This window comes from Manis pentadactyla, chromosome 4 (assembly GCF_030020395.1).
Source record: "Manis pentadactyla isolate mManPen7 chromosome 4, mManPen7.hap1, whole genome shotgun sequence".
Classification (NCBI taxonomy): domain Eukaryota; kingdom Metazoa; phylum Chordata; class Mammalia; order Pholidota; family Manidae; genus Manis; species Manis pentadactyla.
In genome coordinates this window covers 140,449,319-140,471,727 of record NC_080022.1, presented here as the reverse complement: position 1 = coordinate 140,471,727, position 22,409 = coordinate 140,449,319, and the positions used below count along the sequence as shown (strand labels likewise).

The window sequence follows — 22,409 nt, the reverse complement described above, 5'->3', positions numbered from 1 at the left end:
CGCGCTCACCCACCTCCCACCCTTTCCCCGCCTCTCCCCCTCCGCCCGCCTCCCCAAACGACGGTGGCCGCACTGGGAGGAAAAGCGCTGAACGCACTTCGGCCGCTCCCGAAGCGAAGAGCCCGAGCGCGAGCCTGGCTGGGAAGACGTGCGCCGCGCGTGCGCTGAGGCGTGGTCGGGGAAGGTGAGCAGAGGCTGGAGTTGGAGGCGCGGAGCGGTGAGGTGAGGTGAGGTGAGGCCTGGCTAGGCGAAGCCCGGCCGGGCGGGCGTTCACGGCCGTGGCTATTGCTGCTTCTGTGGTGGCCATCGAGGACACTGCTGCTTGTCTGGGGCTTGGGTTGACGGAGGCACCCACAAGTCGGCCTCCTCCAGTCATCGTAGGCCGGGATCTCAAGACCCGGACTAGTGGCTCAGGCTTTTACTTTAGGACGTTAAAGATTTTGTTGTTACTATCCCCATTTTCCTTTTTTCTTTCCTTTTATTTAAGATGAGGAAACGGAATCCCAGAGAACCGTAGCAAATTGCCCAGGGTGACACACTTGATAAATACCAGAAGTCTTTTTCTTAATGGCAAACTATATCCCCAAGTATCCTGGCTTGGGGAAAAAAAAAAAAAACAGTATGGTTGGCTCTTGCTGGGAGAAGGGGTTGTGTGGAAATAAATCAGGAGGTATTAGAAATTGATTTGGGAATGTCTATCACTGTGATTCTTGGAAAAAGTATTTGACTTCCCTAGGTCTCAGGTTAGTTTTTCTTTTTTTTTTTCCCCATCTTTAAATGTAACTGGATCAGAAGACTGGTACTTTAATTTCTTGTTCATGATTCCCTGTTAGAACTGTGATGAAACAGAAAAGGCTGTTTCCCTCCACCTGTTGCTCCTTCCCAACCCCACGTAGTCTATTGGACCTCTACACCATCAAAGAATAGTTACCAGTTATTCCTTAGACTGGGCCTAAAAGACATTAACAACATGATAGAACTTAATCAATTCCTATTATGTGACAGACACTTTGCCTCCAGAAGGTTAAGCAGATGGAGAAATTCAATAGGTATGTAAAAAGATTCAGTGGTTCCACAGAAAGGAAGTAATGTCAGAGCAAATGACAATCTTGAAAACAGATATGAAATAGGAAGAAATGTTAAAAACTAATTCGTTTTCACATTGAAATTGGAGAGGACATTGCATCAACCTTTTTTCAAAAGACAGAAAAATAATTTGAAAACATATGAAATAGGAAGAAATGTTAAAAATTCGTTTTCACATTGAAATTGGAGAAGACATTGCATCAACCTTTTTTCAAAAGACAGAAAAATAATTTGAAAACAGATATGAAATAGGAAGAAATGTTAAAAACTAATTCGTTTTCACATTGAAATTGGAGAGGACATTGCATCAACCTCTTTTCAAAAGACAGAAAAATAATTTGAACAAAACTTTATTAGGAAAAACACGATTGCCAAATTAATGCAGTGTCTGTGAACTTGCAGATGAGATATGCCAAAATTAAACCAGCACAAGAAAATTTACCAGAGCTTAGAGGGAAAATGTAATAATAAAAACTATGAGAGGTAAGGATAGAAGACGTAGAGAATGGGTCTAGAAAATTGATAATCAAATACAAGTTCCAGAAAATGATAACATAACTGATAGAAGAAGCAACAAAGAAATAGAAGAAAATTTACTAAGTTGATGGAAAATTTTGAATTTAAAACTTAAATTCAACCCTCACATTTAAAGGGTTCATTAAATACCAGGTGAAAAATGAAAAAAATGTATTTATACCATTATTATGAAAGCTTTGAATTTAAAAAATTAAAATATGTATTGATATGGAATAGTCTTCAAGATGTATTGTTAATTTTTTTTAACAAGCCAGTTGCAGAACAATATATAAAGTATGGTTCTGGGTGTAGCAAAACCATTTATTAGGTATGTAAATTTATCTATATAAATACATCAAAAAAGTTGTGGAAGAATACAAACCAAACTTTTTAAAGTGGTTATCTCTGTGGAAGAGAGTAGATTTAATGGCAGAGAGTGAAAGGACTATATATTTTCTATAATGTTTTAAATTCTTAGAGTAGGGATTTGGTCACATATTATGTAGATAACCCAATAAACAACAAAGCAAATTTGGGTAATGAGGGAGGAGGAACTCAATTTCTAAAAACAAAAATTGTACAAGTCATGTTTGCTGAGCACAAACTGGGGAAACTAGAAATGAATAACCACAAGTTAAAAAATTCTAACAGTATGGAAATTTTTTTTAGAACAGTTTTAAATAACTCAAGGTCAAAAAGTAAAACTAAGATTATGGATTCTTTAGAAATTTGGATTAATGCAAATATTGGATAATAAGACCTATGAAATACCACTAAGCAGTACTCAGGAAAATTTGTAACCGTTAAGTGCTTTTATTATTAATTTTAAAAGAATGAAAATTAAGCATTCAAAAGAGTAGAAAAAAGGAAAATGGAAAAAAAAATCAGAAATTAAGGGAAAAAGAACAGCACTTGATAAATGAGCTCATTTTTCAGAAATAAAATAGACATTAAAATAGAAACATTTCTGGCAAAAAATAATGGGGAAAAAACAAAGGATATCCTCTTGCATATCTCATAAGTAATTCAAACTTAGCTCATCATATCTCTGATTTTCCCTAAAATATTTTACCTGTTTCTTTGCTTGTTATATCTCAATAAATTGTACCACCATGTAAGTCAAAATCCAGGAATTATCCTTGAGACCTCTATCTGCCTCACCCCACACATTAAATCCCCACATGGGCATCTGGAACTCATCATCTCAATAATCTCCCTTTCCTTTTCTCTTGAAAACTGCCCCTCTCAATACTTTTCTTTCTCTTTCCTTTTTTTTTCATTTCCTCTTTCATTCATTTCATTTCCTCCCATTTTTCCCTCAGGTACAGAGATTGAAGCACTCATGTTATTTGGTTCACACTATCAACAAGGCTTTTCACATTTTATCTTTTTTCCCTTCATCCCAATTCCCACTCAGTTTCCTTTCCTTCTCCCTTAGGTAGTCACTCTAATGTGTTTGATATATGTCCTAAGATATATGTGTATCTTTGAATAATATATAGTATTGTTTTTGTATGTTTTAAATGTACATAATTGATACTGTGTTATAGACTCATTCTGTTTCTTTTCCATGTTTCTGTAAGTACTTCTGACTATTATATAGTACTATCTTAAGTGACCTCACACCCTTGGCCACTGGTCCTGGGCCAAGATGGGCCAGACAGAATCCTTACTCAGAATTTTTTGAATTGAAAATGAAAGAAAATCCCTCTCCACTGTGGAAGCCACAAAATGTAAAACACAGGAAGTTGTCGGCAGCCATGTGTCCTGCCACGTGGAACCAGCTGGTGTGAAATGAAAAAGAATAAAGCCAACGTGCAAAAAGCATAAGAGGTGAGAAACAATGAGAAAGTCCCAGAAAACCTCAAGTCCTTGGTTCCAAGTGTACCTGAAGCTCCATATTCCTGCCCTTCCCATGGTTCAGCTCTTGCTGGGATTCCATTAACTAGTAAATCTCATCACCTCTATCTTGAGCCTAAGCCAGTTCTGTAGAACTGGGGTTCTATCACTTGCAACCAAGAGGCCTAATTACAGTTTCCAAAATGCATCTCTTTGTGTGTGTGGTTTTTTTTTAATTGTGGTAAAATACATTTCACATGAAACATCATCGTAATCGTCTTTAGTGTACAGTTTAGTGGTGTCAAGTACATTCACGCTGTATAACCAATCTCCAGAACTTTATTCATCTTACACAACTGAAACTATATCCATGAAACAACTCCCATTCCCCCTCACTCCACCCTCTGGCAACTACCATTCTATTTTGTCTATGAATCTGACTAGGTACCTCACAAATGGTACCTACATTTCTTATTGACTTTTTGTGACTTGGCTTGTTTCACTGGGCAATATCCCCAAGATTCATCCATGTTAGCATGTGTCAGAATTTTCCTCTTCAAGGCTGGGTAATATGCCATTGTATGTATATACTACATTTTGTTTATTCATCTGCCCATAGAAACTTGGGTTGCTTCCACCTTTTGGCTATTATGAATAATGCTACTATTAATATAGGTGTACAAATACATCTTTGAATTCTTTGGGTATATGCCAGAAGTGGAGTTGCTGCATCATATAGCAGTTCTACTGTCAGTATTTTGAGGAACTACTATACTGTTTTCCGTAGCAGCTGCACCATTTTATATTTCCACCAACAGTGCACAAGGGCTCGTTTTCCACATACCTGCCAACACTTATTTTCTTTTTCTTGTTTTTTTTAATAGTAGCCATCCTAGTAGTTGTAAGGTGTTATCTCATTATGGTTTTGATTTGCATTTCCCTAATGATAGTGATGTTGAACATCTTTTCATGTGCCTGTTGGCCATTTGTATATCTTCTTTGGAGAAATATCTATTCAGGCCCTCTGCCAATTTTTTAATCATATTTTTCCAAAATAAATCTTGAATTATTGTTTTTTCTACCCCACTTTAACCATCCAAGCCCCTGCTGTCTTTCATGTGGACAACTGTAATACTTCTTAACAGGATTCCCTGTCCACTCTTACCTCTTTCCTTATCCTTTTCATTAACCACAATGTAGCCAGAGTAATTTTCTGAAAATATTAATTCTAACATTCTCCAGTGGCATTCAGTTGCTCTTAAGAAAAAAATCGATGAGTCGTGCCCTTATGATCCACACCATGCCAAATTCACTCTCATCTTATCCCACTTCCCTTTGATCACTATTTTCAAACACATTAGCTGCCTTTTAGTTCCTGGAATATGCCAAACTCTTTTCCTCCTTAAAGCTTTCACACATATTATTCCCTCTACTTGAAACATTTTCCCCTCTACTCTGCCCATTCATATTATGGGTCATAACTTAAATTTCACTTTTCCATAGGCCTTTCTTAACCTTTCCTGATCTAAATAAGGCCTCCCATTTAGTATTGTATCATAACACAATTCTCTAGTATCTGTCAATATTTGTAAGTACTTATTTTTGGATGATTTATTACATCTCTCTCCACTAGATTATAAGCTTTATGAGAGCAGGGACAAGTCTATCTCCAGACTGTATAGCATCTGACACATAGAAAGGGCTCAATATTTGTTGATTAAATGAATACCACATATGAAGAATACTTAGAATTATTAATATGTACAGCTTTATACTAATAAATTTCTATTTAAAATTAGATGATTTTGCCAAAAAAATATAAATTAATGAAATTAATTCAAGAGGAGGTGGCAAATTCACATAAACCAGTAACTGAAGTCACTGCAAAAGTTACCAGAAATACATTTATAAGGTGAAGTATTGGCAGATAACATGATTATTTGGAGAATGAACTATAAAATTAGATCTAACGATAATATAGTAAAATATAAACATGATACACAAAAATCACTAGCTTTCATATCAGTAAGCAATTTAGAAATCTTTAAAAAAATACTTCAAAAGATACATTGCACTTAGGTATGAATTTAATCAGGTCTATACAGAATGCAAACTATGAAAACTTTACTGATAAAAAGACTTTACTAAATTGAAAGACACCCATGTTGATGGGTGGGGCTACTCAGTATTTGTAAGTGTTAATTATGCCCCCAATTCATTTCTACATTTTACAGTGGAATATCTGGCAACCTTGATAAAGGATTTCTAACATTCACTTGGGAGAACTGATGTATGAGAAAAGCCAATGAAAGAGTAATCAGGGAAGAATATATTAATATATGAAGAAGTGGAAAAGGAATTGGCAGTCTGATCTAGCAAACAAAATATGAAGGCCAGAAAAGCCCCAAGCATTAGCAAACATTTTTTTATAAATGTGGCATTTCAGAGGAAAAAAATGTCTTAGTAGACGGCATGTTAAGAATTCACAAAAAAGTGGCCAATACAGAAAAAAATGCTTAATCACTAGTAATTAAAGAGATGTGAATTCAAAATACTAGACATTTCCATTAAATTGTCAGAAAAATGATACAGCAAGGGTTAAGGAAATGGGCATTCCTTAGAAACCGCTATTGGGAGTATAAATGCAACCTACAACTTGTGGGAATCATTTTGGTAGTGGGTATCAGATGTCTTAGAAGTGTCCATATCTTTTGATGCAAAATGACATTCGGAGTCTGCCTATATGTATGGAGATTTACAAAGATCTTGCAAGAAGAAGGCTGTTCATTACATTATTTTATGGCCCTCCCCCTCCAAGAAAACAAATGTACATGTTCAATAGAACTATGTAGAACTGATATTTTTGTAAAAAGTATCATTAAGCCATTTTAAAAGTTGCATAAATACATCTACCGATAAGCAAAGATTCAAAGATAGTCATAATATTGCCTGAAAAAAAGCAAGTTACCAACTTGTCGAAAAAGTTTTGTCTGCATATATATGTGAGCTTGAAAAGATAAAACACCAGAGCTTAGGTAGAGTTTGTCTTTGGAGAGCAAGCAGACTAAATTATTTTTTTCTATTGAACATGCTTTGCTTTTGTTAATAAGGAAAACTAGAGAAACTTCATGTTTAAATGCTACAAAAAAATAAGCATAATGTGATTTTGAAAATTTTAATTATGAAAACTTTGAAGAAACAACCAAATGAAATTGGAATAAACAAAATGTTACCTTTCATTTTTAACTGTCATATAATAAATGCATATTTAGAAAACCAAAGGAAACATAGAAAATGAATCTTTTAAGATGATAGGATTGTGGATTTGTCCCCTAGTTAAATTATTTAAGTGATTTTTTTAAATAAAAATTTATAGATTTTGAACCCAATTCATTTAAGTTTCACAATGGTAAAAAGCTAAGAGGCCAGTGACAGTGCCAAGAGATGGATGGTATTGGTGAAAGGGTGGGCTTTAAGCCTTCCATAATCACCACCAGTTACTTCCAGTAAAGCTTCACCAGGAAAAAAGCCTTGTATTTACTAAGAAACTCAGCTTCAAGACAACTTCCCTTCTATACAGAGTTTCTGGAACCCCATAGTAGAGACAGTTCCTGTATTACCACAGGCCGTAGATCCCTTTTCCTATTATGCATTTTCTTTTTTTAGAGAACTTTAAGATTCACAGCAAAATTAATGTGAGGATAGATTTCCCATATGCCCCCTGACCCCACACATGCATAGACTCCCCATTATCAACACTCCCCACCAGAGTAGTATGTTTGTTGCAACACATTGATAGACCCACAGTCCATAGCTCACATTATGGTTCAGTCTTGGTGTACATTTTATGGGTCTGCAATAGGCATTTTCAGTATCTTTTCATTAAGCACATTGTCTCAGGCTTTGCTTTAACTCCTTTCTTTTTCCTGGGTTTCAGAATCATGTGTGCTCAGTACTGCATTTCCTTTGCTGATGTTGAAAAAGCTCATATCAACATTCAAGATTTTATCCACCTCACACCAGTGCTAAGCAGCTCCATTTTGAATAAAGTAACAGGTCGCAATCTTTTCTTCAAATGTGAACTCTTCCAGAAAACTGGATCTTTCAAGGTAACAATTCCTTTTGATATTGTATCATGTTATCTTGTCAAGCCTTTTTCACATACACACTTATTTGATCCTATTTTTATAGCTTAAAGGTTGTAGAAATTTTAATTTGATCAAGTCCTGGCTACTTAGCATCATGGTGTTGATGAGCCACTTTTACACAATCTCAAAATTCCTTTTAATTAGGTGATCATATAATTAACTGTCCAGACACATGCTTGAGAATGAAAGGGGGAACTCTGTGATAAAACCGAGACAATAGCCGTCAACCTGTCCTGGAAAGTGTGACCATCCTGTATATAGTCAAGTTTAATCATTCACTTTGTCAATATGCTATTCACTGATACCTTATGAATGTGAAAGATCTAAACTTAGCTAAACCCTCATGTAAGATATTTTTTTACAAAACATGTCAGTGCCTTTCCTATGCGTAGACGTCCGTGTATTGATTCATTACCAGAAATTTCTGACCATCAGTTGAACTTTAAGATCCTTTACAGGTAAAAAATCTAAAAGCTGCACTTAGCACTGTGATAGATATTAGTACCTGTTAAGTGGTAGTTTTAGGACTTCAAGGGTCTAATTTCCTCCAGCCATTAACTGAGAGATTTTAAACAAAACACTTTCTGTTCTTTTATCCTTTGATTTGCCATGGTTCATTCTTTATTCAGCATGTCAAGCACTATTTTTGCTAACCATACCAGGCATATATGCAATAGGCCTTACCCTATATCCACACTTACAAAAGACAGTCTGGTCAACAAATAGGTTGATGAAAATACAACAATAGGTTATATCTATTAAGAGTGATACAAATTACCGTGGAAGAACAGAGAATTGGAGTGCTTGATTTTGCCCCGGAAATCAGGGAAGCTGAACCATGTGATGCTTGATCCAAGTTTTATGGAATGAGTACTTTTAGTCAGATGAGGAAGTTGGGGAGGGAAGAACTACAGGTACAGAGGTGAGTATGCTCAGAGTTCAGGGGTGCAACCTAACCTAGTAGGGAAACTAGAAGCAATTTAGGATGGCTACAGCAATGATTGAAGTAGTGGATAAGGAATTTTCTTACAAAAATAGGGAATGAAAAAAATACTGGTTTCTAAAAGAGACAAAAAAAACCTGGTTTAATAATCTAATGGAAATATTGGATGAGGATGATCCTTGAGGCAGGATCTATTGAGGTTTGGTAACACACAGGTTGAAAAATGTGGCCTCACCAACATAGTGGCAAAGATGCATGAGCTATTTAGGAAGCAGAACTGGTAAGATTTAGTGATAGACTGTATGTGCTGTCTTAGGAAGAGAAAAATCTGGAAAAACTCCTTTAGTTTTTTGAAATGCAACTTTTTAATCAAATACATGAATTTACTGTTCCTCTTTTCCAGATTCGTGGTGCCCTTAATGCTATTAGAGGCTTGATTCCTCCCACTTCAGAAGAGAAGCCCAAAGCTTTTGTTACTCACAGCAGTGGAAACCATGGCCAGGCTCTTGCTTATGCTGCCCAATTAGAAGGTACTTGATTATTTTTTCAGGATATGGGGAAGGATCAGAGGAGTGTTAAATGATCCTTTCTTTCAGTAAGATTGGTAGTAGCCTTGGGAAATAAATTTCTGAGTCCTTATCTTTTTACAAGCAAACTGAAGTTTCTATCCTAAACTTCCCTGATTTGTACTAAGTAAACATGTTTCTCCCTCCCAGGGATTCCTGCTTATATTGTGGTGCCCCAAACAGCTCCCAGCTGTAAAAAATTGGCAATACAAGCCTACGGAGCCTCTGTAGTATATAGTGAACAGAGTGATGAGGTAAGGAAGAGAGCAATATTCAGTATTCAGTATCACCTAACAGCTTTCACTGTCAAAATCAAACTTCTCTTCCATAGTGACTGCTCCTTCTCAGTCTTGTTTCCTCTTCATCTCTAACATTAGCATTCCCAACCTTTTCTCTATCTTTACTCACTCAAATGATCTGTTTAAAATATCACCTATACTCCAGCCCCGACCTTTTCCCTTCCAACTTGTATACCCAACAGCCACCTGATATTCATACGTAGATGGCATTTCTAACTTCCTGTCTAAAACCAAACTCCTGATCTTATTCCCCAATACTGTTCCTCTTCCAGTCTTCCCATCTCAGCACATGACAACTTTCACCATTCTAGTTGCTCAAAAAGAAGTTGGGAGTCATCTTTGACAATTCTTTCATACTCCACATCCAAATCTTAGTTCTACTTTCAAAACATTTTGAAAATCCAATTACTTCCAGTAGCCTTTACCATCACCACCCTGATTCGAACCATCAGTTCCTAGATTCAGTAGCCTTACTGGTGTCTTTGCCTCAACCTTTGCCCCATGTCTGTTTTCAGAAGAGCAACCAGAGCTATCCACTTAGAATTTGTCTCATCACTCAACATCCTTTGTTTCCAATCTCATACACAGTGAAAATCTAAATTCTTGCAATCACCTAACACCAAATGAACTGGCCCATTCCCATCTTTCTGAGATCATCTCCCACTAATACTCTCCCCCAACCCCTCCATGCCAACTGCAGGAACTTAGCATTTCTCACAAAGGTCAATCATGCCTACTTTGTGGTCCTTGTACTTGCTGTTACTCTCTTCATAGAATATTCTGGAGATGCACAGGACTTGTTCAAACCTAGTAAAATGTCACTTTACCAGAGACCCTTTCTGAGCATCTTTGTAACATTAGTTTTCCTCCATAGCCCTTAAACATACCAGTTACTTACTTATACCCCACCCCCTCCACGTATTAGAACATAACTCTGCTGAGTACAAGGGCTGTTTTCTTCACGATTATATCACCACTAGTGCCCAAGGTCTGAAGAAAGTAGGTGACTAATAAAGTGTTAAATGACTAAATCTAACTTGTTGGGAACTCTGTCATATTAATTATGCTAAATGAATGTACTCTTTCAGTCCAGAGAAAATGTTACAAAAAGAATTATGGAAGAAACCAAAGGCATCCTGGTACACCCCAACCAGGAACCTGCAGTGATAGCTGGGCAAGGGACAATTGCCATGGAAGTGCTGAACCAGGTAAAAGCCTCCTTAGCTCTTGTTTAGCTCCTGGTAATGCTAATGTATGGTTGTAGAGTCAATTATTTTATATATACATATAAAACTAGTTATTAACAGGCTTATTTATACTTCATATTCTTTTCACTAAAGGTTCCCTTGGTAGATGCACTGGTGGTACCTGTTGGAGGAGGAGGAATGGTTGCTGGAATAGCAATTACAGTTAAGGTGAGAAAACAGCTTCTGGAGGACTCCCCCACTTCAGGCCTAGAGGATTTTATTTTACATCATGGTACACTGCAGATACTGATTCAACATTACCCCCCAAAATGCTCAGTTCATTCCTATCATGCTTTGACACTTGAGATGGCTTTATTAGCCTTCTTTCTTTTCTAATTTTATTAAGCTATCATTGACATACACTTTTGAAGGTTTCACAAGAAAAACGATGTGGTTTTTATATTCACCCTTATTACCGAGTCCCCCCCAATACCCCCATTGCAGTCACTATCCATCAGTGTAGTAAGATGTCAGAGTCCCTGCTTGTCTTCTCTGAGCTACACTGTCTTCCCGGTGACCCCATACACATCATGTGCACCAATCGTGATACCCCACAATCCCCTTCTCCCTCCCTCCCCTCCCACCCCTCCCCTTTGGTAACCACTAGTCCCTTCTTGGAGTCTGAGTCTGCTATTTTGTTCCTTCAGTTTTGCTTCATTGTTGTACTCCACAAATGAGTACTAGTCTTTTTTAAATCCATGACTTTACAGCACAAAGGCAGTTGCAAGGAGTGGCATCCTCATAGTCTTTTCCCTGAATTCCATCTCACTAACCTACTATCCAAGCCAGGGGCTACTCTTTTCCCCAAGTTACCAGTAGAACCAGACGTTATCTAAGCAACTGAAGATCTGTATGAGGCATACAATTTAAAGTGCTTAAAAGTCGTATTTTTATTACATCTGTCAAACGGAAGACTCTTACTTGGGCAGAAATATGTTACCTGTATTTTCTATTTAACTGCAGGCAAACAGGCAAAATGTGCTGTGGCTAGTTGTAAGATGTCTAATATTCCTCTTCCCAGGCTCTGAGACCTAGTGTGAAGGTGTATGCTGCTGAACCCTTGAATGCAGATGACTGCTACCAGTCCAAACTGAAAGGGAAATTGACCCCTAATCCCTATCCTCCAGAAACCATAGCAGATGGTGTCAAATCCAGCATTGGCTTAAATACCTGGCCTATTATAAGGGACCTTGTGGATGAAGTCTTCACTGTCACAGAGGATGAAATTAAGGTGAGGCTCCAATAGCAAAGGAAGTAACAAAAGAACAGAGCAATTTCTTAGGCAAAAAAAATATTTCCTGTTTTAAGTAGCAACTCACCCACTGGGGATTTCACTAGGTGACTTCATTTGTAACAAGGATGCCTTTAGATATATTAACATACCCTCTCAACATAGAAACAGAGTTAATATTAAAGAAAGAAAAAAATACCCTGCTCTTCATTGTCAGGCACTTACACACAGCAGTAAGAAAATCCATATTGGGCATATGTCTTCATCTGGCTTTTAACTATAAAAGCCAACCAGGTAGGCTCCTTCCCCTTCCCCATTCTAATTCTTACCCCCTTCCGTACCAACAGTGTGCAACCCAGCTGGTGTGGGAGAGGATGAAACTGCTTATTGAACCTACAGCTGGTGTTGGAGTGGCTGCTGTGCTGTCTCAGCAGTTTCAAACAGTTTGCTCAGAAGTAAAGAACATTTGTATAGTGCTCAGTGGTGGAAATGTAGACTTAACCTCCTTAACTTGGGTGAAGCAAGCTGAAAGGCCAGCTCCTTATGAAGCTGTTTCTGTTTAATTTATGCAAGAGGAGTGATAGGATTCAGTGTCTGCAGACACTTGGAAATTTTGTCTCCTCCCATCTAACCCTCAAACAGCTGTCAAAATCCTAACAGAGTGGATATTTCAGTAAGCTTTAATGGTTTTTTGGACTAAACAAGAATAGAAAAACATCCATGCATAAATGAGACACCTTGTCAAGGCCACTCTTGCAGCAGAACTCTAGGCTAAATAGAAAATAAAAACTTCACCCAAACACAACCTGTAGGTTCCCATCCCTAGAGTGCTAACTAGCACCCTAAGACAGAATCCCATTGAATCCACTATTCCATGTCCATTTCAGACACTGTTGAAGAAATTTCACTTTTCACCCAAGGAACTGGTTCAGGTACATATGGATCATAAGTCCATTTGGGGAAAACTCGTTTATAGAGGTTCATCAGTACTGTGTCCTGAGATTTTAGCTTCCCGTCAAAACTGCACTTCATGTGGCCATGAGTACCTACAAAGGAAACACAACAAGTTGGCCAAATTAAAATACAGAATTTTAAAGCAGCAGTCTTCTAACCCAACAGTCATTTTGTAGCACCAAGGAAATCTAGACAAGGTCCCAAATCTCACATTCTCTTACCCAAAGGCTCCTTGATGTGTCCTCTGCGGCCCCACTTTGTTCTCAGTTCCACCGGTTTAAACCATAACACATCCTCTAGAATGAAGCACATTAAACCAAGATAAAACATTTACCTACAAAATGTAGACCCAACCTTTATCCCACAAAGGCAATCAGATCCAATTTTTCATACCTACCTCTATTGAAGAACATGTAACGCACTACTGCCATCTTAGTAAAAATTTTGAAAGGATGACCACTTAGAACCACTCTCTTGATAACCATTCTGTTTGGATCCACTGACTGAAGATGGCCTGTGGCAATGAGGCTGTGCATTCCTAAGAGGCAAAAGCACAGCAGGAGTCTACAAGCCAAAGCCTTCATTTATTCCTCCAGTCCATTTGAAGACCTACATAAGAACTTCTAAGAGAAACCTTTAAGTAGGAACATACTATGCTGCCCTCCTGGGTCCATGGAAAAGCTCACTAAATGACAGCCCTGCTGAGCCTATACCCAGAACCTAAGTACAGCACTCAGAGCAGTTTCTACCAATTAGCTAAGGTTTGCAAGCAAGGCAAAACCCTGCCTTAGACCCGCTGTGAGGCTGAGTTTGGGATATTCTGAAAACCATCATTACATTCTTCATACCCACTAGCCTCGAATCTAAAAACAGTAAAGTGTTAAGCCTATTATGGACCTACAGGCCTGTTCACCTCTGAACTCAACTTACCATTGCTATTCTGTTTGAAAAGCAGCACGGATGCAGGAGGAAAAGTGATTGGGGCATATACTGTCACCACCAGGGCCACATCAGCAGTCAGGAATCTCTGAAATTTATGTTTATCCGCTGCCATTAGAGTTAAAAAATAAAAACCAAGAAAATTTTGAGAAACCGTAAGTAATTCATAGGCCTGTCAAAAGCTGTACCACTATAACTCTTAAACTTAAGGCAACTTCTGTTTCTTTACTTCACTAAATCTCAAAACATTTTCCTGTCTCAAGACAACTAAAAAATAAAACCCAATTCTATCACAGTGATTTTTCAACTGGAGGCAGAATCTTGGAACTTTGGCTATATTTGGGGTTTGAAAAAGTTCTCCAGGTGATTCTGATACCCATCACCCCTACCTCATTTGAGAATCACAACTGTATAGAAAATACCTCCACTAAATCAACAGATCTTAGTCTTGAGCAAGAATTGGCAAACATTTTCTATAGAGGGCTACAGAGTAAGTAAATATTTTAGGCTTTGTGGCCAAACAACCTCTGTTCCAAGTACTCTTTCACTGTAGCACAAAGATAGTCACACACAATACATTTTTAAAAAGCATGACTGTATTTCAACAAAACTTTAACAAAAACAAGTAGTGGGACAGACTGGCCCATGGGCCATACTTCGCTGACCTCTTGACCTTGAGAACTATATGGAACTTCTATTTCTACCTTCAATGAAGCCCTCCCAGTTTTCTACATGGCTAGTAAGAATATAAATTATCCAGAACACCCATTAATATTGCCTTTATCATCTTCCTCTGACCATTGCTGAGAGCTCAGTGTGTAGCTGATGTTCAGGAGCCCCCAAGCTAGTGCAAAACATTTTCCCAGTCCTAATGTGTAGGAGTACAATAATTTCTGCCATAGAAGTATCCCTGGTCACCATTCTCTAAACCCTCATCCAATCTCAACATCTGAGAAGCCACACACCACTGTTCTACCCAACTGTGGGCTACTCCAGCCTTCACCCACACTGCCACTGGCACATCAGATGCCAAGGGGTTCCATACTTCGACACACAGTTTTGATTAAGGTACCAACTCCTTCTATTCAAAACCTTCTCTGGAACAAATACTCATGGCAGAGGAGCCTCAGCACCACACAGAGGTTGCATCACTGGGATGCTTCAGACAGGTTCAGACATTTTTAATAAAAACATCACTGGCTCCTAAACCAGAGTACTGAAAATACGTCTAGCCCACAGAGCCAGAGTTTGAAATAGTGTATTCTGCACCCCACCAAAAGCCACAGTCCCCCAAAACACACTAAGATGGACAAGAACGCAGAAACTTCCCCACGGCTTACCTGCAGTGTGCTGAGAGAATAAAGGTGAGGCTCGAAAGCGCCTGAACCCACAGTGAAAGATCAGCTCTCCTTTAGCTTCGACAGGTTCAGTGTTGCCAATGTGCCGACTCACCACCATATTCAGTACTGACATCTGGGGACCAAGTAAGAAAAACAAAACTTCCTACCTAGGAATAGAACAGCGTAACCTGAAAGAAGGCAAACCAAACTAGCAGATTCAGATTCACTCTAATACTAATTTATGGAGTACAGATGTTGAGACACAGATTCATCTTTTACCTTTGCCAACAACTGGCATTCAAGCCAAACTTAGGCTGGTTTTTCAGAGCTTTCATGTAGTCTTTTACACCAGCTGACCTTCCTGTGTCTAACATGCAAGACAGTTCAACTTCTACCACAAAACGAAGGCCTGAAGTCACTCACCACACATCTCAAAATCGTACCCATTCAAGACACTTCTTTCCTCAGTTCCTACACTGATCAAAGGCCAGAGCTCTCACACCCCAACCTACAGGACTGCCGGCCACCAAGAGAGACAGATAAATGCCTTGGCATACATTTTTATTCTTAAGGCTGCCAACCTGTGGTTACAATCTGATCTGACAAACAGCTAATCTCAGAGAAGTCTCAGAATGCACAGACATTTCATCAGAGATGCTTCAGACAGGTTCAGACATACTGGGTAAAACCATCATTGACTTCTCTATCATCCTCTCTGATCCCTAATCAATCCTAAAAAGCAGATTTTTCATATCCCAAAGAACAAAATGTCAGTCATATAAAATTTTCAGTCAGGCAAAACTGGCTGTCAAGTTTCTTAACTCCCTATTTCCCACAAGACACTTAACTCACCTTCTGTTCATGAGGTAGTAAAGAAAATGCAATCAAGGGTGCTCCTTGCCTGAAGAACTCAACCACTGAGACAGGGACCTCAGAGACATGAAGTGTGACATACCAGCCAACCTGCCAGAAGAAACCAGAAAACAATCACACAATTACCCTTAAGGTCTCAAAAATTATGAAACATTTCCCTAAATATGTTAGAAGTCTCTCAGAGCACCCAAAAGCCCACCTCAACCTTCAAAGTTATTATTCACAGATGCCTCTTCTACCCATTTTAAACTCTTTCAGTTAACATCTTTGATATCTCTGTTCCCAATATCAGTCTTATCAATGATTCAGTGCTCCTCTAATTCAGGTATGGGCAGCACAAAACAATGCTAAGAGGAGTAGTAGAGGGGGCAAGCAAAAGCAAATCATAGGGTGTACAAAGGAAGGCAGATACCTCAGCTCCTTCAACTTCTTCTTCAACCTCTTTAAAGATGCGTTTCCTAGTGTTAGTAAAGTTCTGAAACTGAAAGATCCGAGCATAATCTCGAGGAAGGTTTTCCTTAGGATCCCATGGAGATGTGCGGAAGCTCTTGAGGCCTCGGTATTTCTGAAATCTAGAACACAAGAGATTTTAAGGAAATTAAGTCAAATTTATATGGTGCTATTTACTCTTTCACTCAAGTAACTTCTAAAATGACCAAGGTTCTAGCTTAAAAGAACTCTTACCACTATCTCTTAAAATAACCTAACAGCCTAAGTCAGGACCACACTCCAAATAGCATACAACAAATATTTCAGAACCAAAGCCCAGCTTCTCAGTGCAAAGGACAAATTATTTACAGTGGCTCCTTGGTGCCTATCAGGGAATGGTTCTTTAACTTGACAAACAAGGTCTTAGATCAAAGTCTTACCTCTTTCATACCCAACATAAACTCTGGTTTTATTCTGACTCAGCTCCAGAGTAGACATGATCATTTACATCTTCAGCCTTTCATTCCGACTGTTCTACCCAAACTCCCCCAAATCTCCAAATGTTACATACTTTAGTTGCTTATTAGCTCCTAAAGGAAGGATTTGCTGATTAACTTAGTATTTCTCCCTTATTAAAGTGCTGTAGCATTTTTAGTCTGTACAACACAATCTAGCATTTGATTGTGTATTTCTGTTCCCTATATGTGATCTTATCTTCCTATCTATATAAATGTTACCTCTTCAGGAGCAGAGATTTCTTCTGCATCACACTGTCGTAGTTCCAAACCACTTACATTTTAAATAAAAATATACTGATGATTTTAGACTTGTTGACTAACCGAATTCTAGCAGCCACGTCACGGGGGGTATCTACTTCATCTGGAAACATCTCTTCCAGTCTTTCTCGTTTATATCTCTCCAACATTTTCTCCTCAGCCTCTTCACCCACTTTCTCATCATACAGTTCGTCAGGCACAGATTCTCCTACAGTCATACTTTCACATTCCTCCTCTTCCTCTTCACTACCCTCATCCTGTAGCATAAAGGATTACCATTTTAGAAGAAACCCACACCTGTCCTTACCCTAAAGACCATTAAGCTAAGAATAGTTTTACTAGATACCTAGTTCAAACCAGTATCACAATTCTAATAGACTAAGTTATAAAACAAAGTCTCATTCCTGGCAACTATAAATCATTCCTAAAGAAACTGACCACACATGCCTCTAAGGTCAGGATTGTACTCTGCCTTATATTTGAGGCTGTACACAGAACAGGCTTTAGGGCCCATTTCCTTACCTGAGATTCCTCTTCCATAAAATCCTCATATTCTGTATCATCATTTTCATCTCCTTCCCCACCACTTTGGTCATCTTCATCCAAAATCCATTCAGCTTGGTAACTGGATGTTCCTTTGGGAACCTTCTTTACCACCTTGGAACTCTCCTTCAAGAAGTCTGTAAGAGCCCAAACATATTCAGTAAATGATATACTTCCTTTCCTCTATTACTCTGGGTATTCTCAGGTAGCCATTAGATACTGCTATCAACACCGCAAACTTCAGCAGACACTGGGTAGAATACATTACATCCAAATTTAATTCAGCTGCCTCAGAACTAGTGATACTTACACAGCTAGATACATCTTGCAATGAACCAAAAGTTATTTATCTGTTCATCAGAAAATAGTCACACAAGTAATTTTGAAAAATGGAGCAAAACTGTGTCCAATATTGGCTTAATACAAACATACAGCTTTTGTAGGTAAGAGGGAGAACAGACCTCCAAAGACATTCTTATCCACTCTACTGTATAGGGTCCTCTCTGTGAGCAGCTAGACAAAATCCACAATTCCCAGCTGGATGAATTACAAACAAGTTTACCAATACCAACCATTTGCCTCACTAAGCTCTTCCTCAGTGGGCCAGGTTTGCTCCCCCTCCATTGGATCTGGGATAACCTCTGTTTGCAAAGATTCTTGTCTATCAGGGTCTGCCTTCACTAAGACCTTAAGGTCTTCCTCCATTTCAGCAACAGCATCCATAGCACCAGTCTAAAAATCAAAACAGTTGATGGTCAAATATTATCTAAAAACCTAAATATAACATAATAACCAGAAAAATCCAGAAATAACATAGTCCTTAAATAGAAGGAAATAGAATGAAACAGAAAGTCAAAACTTGTCAAGTTTTTCCAATGATTCTATTTCCTAGAATTTTAAGTCTATACTTCTGCTTGGTTCTTGAGGTCTTTCGTAATCTAATCCCACTCCTACCTATTTATTACATATTATTCCCATCAAGCTGATTTCTTCAGAGTTCAAAGAAACCCTCTGATCCATCACTGTGCCTGGGTTCATGTTGTCTCGTCTTCTGGGATAGTTTCATCTCTCTTCAACTCATAAACCACCTTCATCGTTCTCAACACCTGGCTCAAGTCTGAACTCTTGTGTGAAGCTTACTAGTCTACTTTTCAACTTCCACAGCAGGTCTGTAACTCAACCACTTTGTCGATCTCTATTTCAGTGTCTACTTTTATTTTTTTTTAAACCTACTAAAGTTGTCCAAGTTAAGAGACCAAATCTGTGTGTCTTCTATAAACTCAGAGCCAATTGGTGTGAAAGGCACCTACAAAGTGCTGGATGAACATGTGATGTATTAACAAATTTGTAGTTGACCGTTCCCTTACTTTGAACTAGCAGTCACCTCCAGGGACTAGTAGTCTAAGCATAGAGACTACCTTTTCTGAAGTTAATTCCCATCCTAGACCAGCTTACACATGACTCTACAATACAATCTTTTTTAAGAACATCAATCTTACCTCCATTGCCATGCCTGGGTCCTTTTGGGATTTGATCACACTAGAATTTAAAGGGAAAGGGTCCACAGGAGCATCTATCTGTTTCATCTGGAAATCACCATGTCCAATGATATGCAGCAAGCTGTTTACATTCAGAGTCTGCCCACGAAGATAGCCAGAGATTTTCAAGGTGCCCACCACGTTACTCTCTTCATTAGGCACAAAGTCAGCATCATGAGCAAACAGATAGGTCCGCCGATCTCGAAAGGCAAGATGCCGTTGCTTTTGGTTAGCCAACTGCCTGAGCAGCATCCCTGCCTCCTGCTGAGTGTCTAACAGGAGGAGTTTATCATTGGGAAAGCGCTTCTCCACTGCTTTACTAAGCTTCTTTCTGGCATCTACTTGTTTCTTCGGTGGGAGGCCAGAAACCCCCTGGACAGCTAGTGCTGTGAGCAAAGAAAGGGCTTTGTGACCTGTTGCTTTACTACATAAAAATCCCCCCTGCAGTTCACAAACAAGCTAACAGTTCAGTTGTGGGCCCAGAGATTACAGTAAAACCAAATTTCATATTCTTCTTCTGCTGGGCAAAGGGCAGCCCAGAATTAAAAAGGCAACCTGGTAACAGAGAAAATTTAGGCCACACGTGTACAACCCACCATTAGCTGGCTATAACTCACCAGTTGTATTCCTGTATCAAATAGTGCCTGACAAATTATAAACGCATAATAAACATTAATTCACTTTCTTCCTCAGCTTCCAATATTCCCAACTCACTCACTGTAGGTGGGAAGACCCTGAGCAAAGAGGCAGGAAAGGCAGTAATCCCCAGTGCTGTCCCAGCCTTCCAGTGGATCAAGGAGGAAAAGGATGGTATCAGCCACTTTAGCCATGTCTAACACAGTGTGCAGATCCCCTGGAGATAGAAAACAAAGACAGTAGAAGAGATGGACAGCACGAGCACATTATACTAAGAAAAATTACTACTACTCAAAACATAGTGATAGAATATTTTCTTGTATAATCTAACCTGGCTTTGCAGATGTGAAAAACCACCGATGTTTCAAGCGGTGGCATAATAGCATAAAGGTATGTGGGCTTCCCCATTCCTTCAAGTGTACTGTTCCAATGTCCTTATCTTGAAGCAGCTGAAAGGCCTCTGGCAGGGAAATCCTGCTGTGCAGGGGCACCACCAATACCTGGTGAGGAGGGCCATCCTTGCTGCCTAGCTGTCTCTTCTCTGCCAGAACCTGAGGATAGAAAGGATCAGAGAACACCTCACTATTTCAGTACTTCGTTCTAGTATTGCATTTCTAAAGTATAGATGCCTCCCCAGTTCCAACCAGCATTTCCCTTTTAAAAGGCGTTAAGTATGCCAGGGGGGTGAGCATGAGCTTGGACCAAAGCACAGATACACTCTGGCACTAGTCTAGACCTGCACGACTGCCAATGTGCTCTAGGATTTATACTCCATCCCCGACCCCTTCCCAACGTCACATTTTCTAGTTCGAGATATTACCGGCCCAGAACGGTTGTGAAGACACACCATCCCCCAATCCCCGCTTCTCTCACCGCCTCCTTCTTCTGCTTTCGGAGCTGGCTGGAGCGATGCCTCTGGTCTACTCGACTGAGTTCTTTTCTCACCTTCTTGCTTAGGGTCTTCAATGCTAGGCGGCCTGGAGGAAGATCAGAAAGGGCTCTTGCGCAGGGCACCAGATAGTCAAGAAAAGGGTCCCCTTTCCACCCACCTTCGAGCCTTTGCGGGGGTTCTAGGCCGGAGATAGCTCAGTCTGGGCCTGGAGAACAGCCGTTAATACGAACTAAATTGCCCTTGTTTCTCCAACCCTATATTCTCACTCTGGCTGTCCCGCTGCGCGGATCCCCGACCCCGATGCCGCCCGCCTTTGTGAGCTTTATTCTTCTGTTTGAACGGGCCAGACCGGTGGGCCGCCATGCCGCAGCTCACGTGTACCAGTCAGCACCACTTCCGGGCTGGCTAGGCGCTTCCGGTCCTCCCCCTGGGGGCGGGCGTGCCCTCCCCGGGGCGGGGCGGTGTTCCTCGCGTAGTATCGCGAGGGTCCTTCCCACCAGTCTGCGGCAGTGTGGTGCCCGCGTCTCTGCGAAACATCGTTTCAAACTTTTCCCACGCAGCGGTCTGCGGTTGGGGGCCTTAAGGCGCCCTATGTAGACTCGAAGTCTGGGTCCCGGAGGGCTGTTTTGTTTTCCTATATTTTCATTTTTTGCGCTGTAAAGTTGCATAACTTAGGAAGATGTTGAATGGAAGGTTTTCCTTTCCTGGGGAAGATACAAGCAATCACCTCTCACCTAGACTTGTGTATGCCGCTCTTCAGTTTGCAGCAGCAGCTGTTATTAATCACTTTGAGCGACCTTTTCTCTCTAGGCAAACCGCGTGGAAGGCGCTTCTCTCAGCCTCACCGGCTCCGTAGGAATTCCCGCTGGTTCCCGTTATCCCAGCCCGTACCCCTACTTCCCACTTAGCTAGAAAGAACGGACGGGAGGTGGCGACCCCTGCGGGAAGGGGAGGTCTGGCCTTGACACACGTCCCCAGGCCAGCCGAGCCTCTTTAGGCTCGAGGCGGCTGCACTCCCACTCCTTCATCTACAAGCTTTGCAACTGAGGGCGACCGCCTAACAGGCGGTTTTAGAGGAACCACGGAGCTCCGGCCTTTCTCTCAGCCAGGAGATTAACGCTGGCTTCCCTGCGGCCAGCCTCTAAACGCAGGGAATCCCTATCCTTCCCATCGGCAAAACGAGCGAGTAGAAATTAGGGGGCGTCTAGTTGGGTTGAGGCCAGCTCTGGAGCGACCGACTTTCCCCTCAGTCGCGGGGTCCCCGGTGCACCCCGCCTTCAGGCTCCGCCTGTGCTGGACAGGCAGCGGACTCTCACAATGCCGGTTCGCGCCCTCGGGTCGGGAGCAGGCGTGTTGCCATGACAGCGGTCGGCGTGGCGCGCGCCCCGGCCAGCCGCCCCCAGGCACGCGCAGCCTCCTCCCCGCCCCGACCCCCCCGTTGCTGAGCGCACTCCCCCACGCACCCAGCTGTGGGAAGGGGCCGGGCCAGCCGCCTGACGTCTGTGCGGGGCTCGGAAGATGGCTGCGGAGCCGAGCACCGGGCAGTGGCTGCGGCGGCGAGGGCAGGCGGGGAGCGCGGCAGCCGGGGACTCCGCCTTGCGCGTGGGGCGCTGA

General features: G+C 40.6%; 2 protein-coding genes and 2 non-coding genes across 16 annotated transcripts; 1 reads left to right on the top strand and 3 right to left on the bottom strand.

Annotated features, from left to right (window-relative positions):
- Positions 1 to 51: 51 nt before the first annotated feature.
- SRR (serine racemase) lies at positions 52 to 18,852 on the top strand. Of its 12 annotated transcripts, none has more exons than XM_036906157.2 (9): positions 52 to 184; positions 3,186 to 3,435; positions 7,379 to 7,550; positions 8,936 to 9,062; positions 9,249 to 9,352; positions 10,486 to 10,605; positions 10,738 to 10,812; positions 11,666 to 11,875; positions 12,223 to 12,449. In XM_036906157.2, exons 3-9 carry the CDS (start codon positions 7,383 to 7,385, stop codon positions 12,436 to 12,438), a joined length of 1,020 nt encoding a protein of 339 aa, XP_036762052.2. In that variant the 5' UTR covers positions 52 to 184; positions 3,186 to 3,435; positions 7,379 to 7,382; the 3' UTR covers positions 12,439 to 12,449. The 12 variants fall into 12 exon arrangements, with proteins under 12 accessions (XP_036762052.2, XP_036762060.1, XP_036762055.2 ...); XM_036906160.2 differs by having other exon boundaries at positions 77 to 222; positions 3,304 to 3,435; XM_057501055.1 differs by lacking the exon at positions 12,223 to 12,449 and adding an exon at positions 18,712 to 18,852 and having other exon boundaries at positions 95 to 227.
- Positions 12,540 to 22,388, bottom strand: TSR1 (TSR1 ribosome maturation factor). 2 transcript variants are annotated; one of them, XM_057501048.1, is made up of 15 exons: positions 22,259 to 22,388; positions 20,777 to 20,880; positions 20,235 to 20,454; positions 19,986 to 20,120; positions 19,229 to 19,653; positions 18,302 to 18,461; positions 17,709 to 17,866; positions 17,250 to 17,443; positions 16,394 to 16,553; positions 15,961 to 16,071; positions 15,109 to 15,241; positions 13,760 to 13,876; positions 13,227 to 13,367; positions 13,051 to 13,125; positions 12,540 to 12,921 (listed from the first exon to the last, which is right to left on the bottom strand). In XM_057501048.1, the coding sequence occupies exons 3-15, from the start codon at positions 20,287 to 20,289 to the stop codon at positions 12,743 to 12,745; spliced, it is 2,043 nt and encodes a 680-aa protein (XP_057357031.1). In that variant the 5' UTR covers positions 20,290 to 20,454; positions 20,777 to 20,880; positions 22,259 to 22,388; the 3' UTR covers positions 12,540 to 12,742. The 2 variants fall into 2 exon arrangements, with proteins under 2 accessions (XP_057357031.1, XP_036762042.2); XM_036906147.2 differs by lacking the exon at positions 22,259 to 22,388 and adding an exon at positions 21,062 to 21,215.
- LOC118922981 (small nucleolar RNA SNORD91 family) lies at positions 14,882 to 14,976 on the bottom strand. Its single transcript, XR_005028974.1, has one exon. It is a non-coding gene; the product is annotated as a small nucleolar RNA SNORD91 family (small nucleolar RNA).
- On the bottom strand, positions 15,723 to 15,814 carry LOC118922982 (small nucleolar RNA SNORD91 family). Its single transcript, XR_005028975.1, has one exon. It is a non-coding gene; the product is annotated as a small nucleolar RNA SNORD91 family (small nucleolar RNA).
- Positions 22,389 to 22,409: the final 21 nt, after the last annotated feature.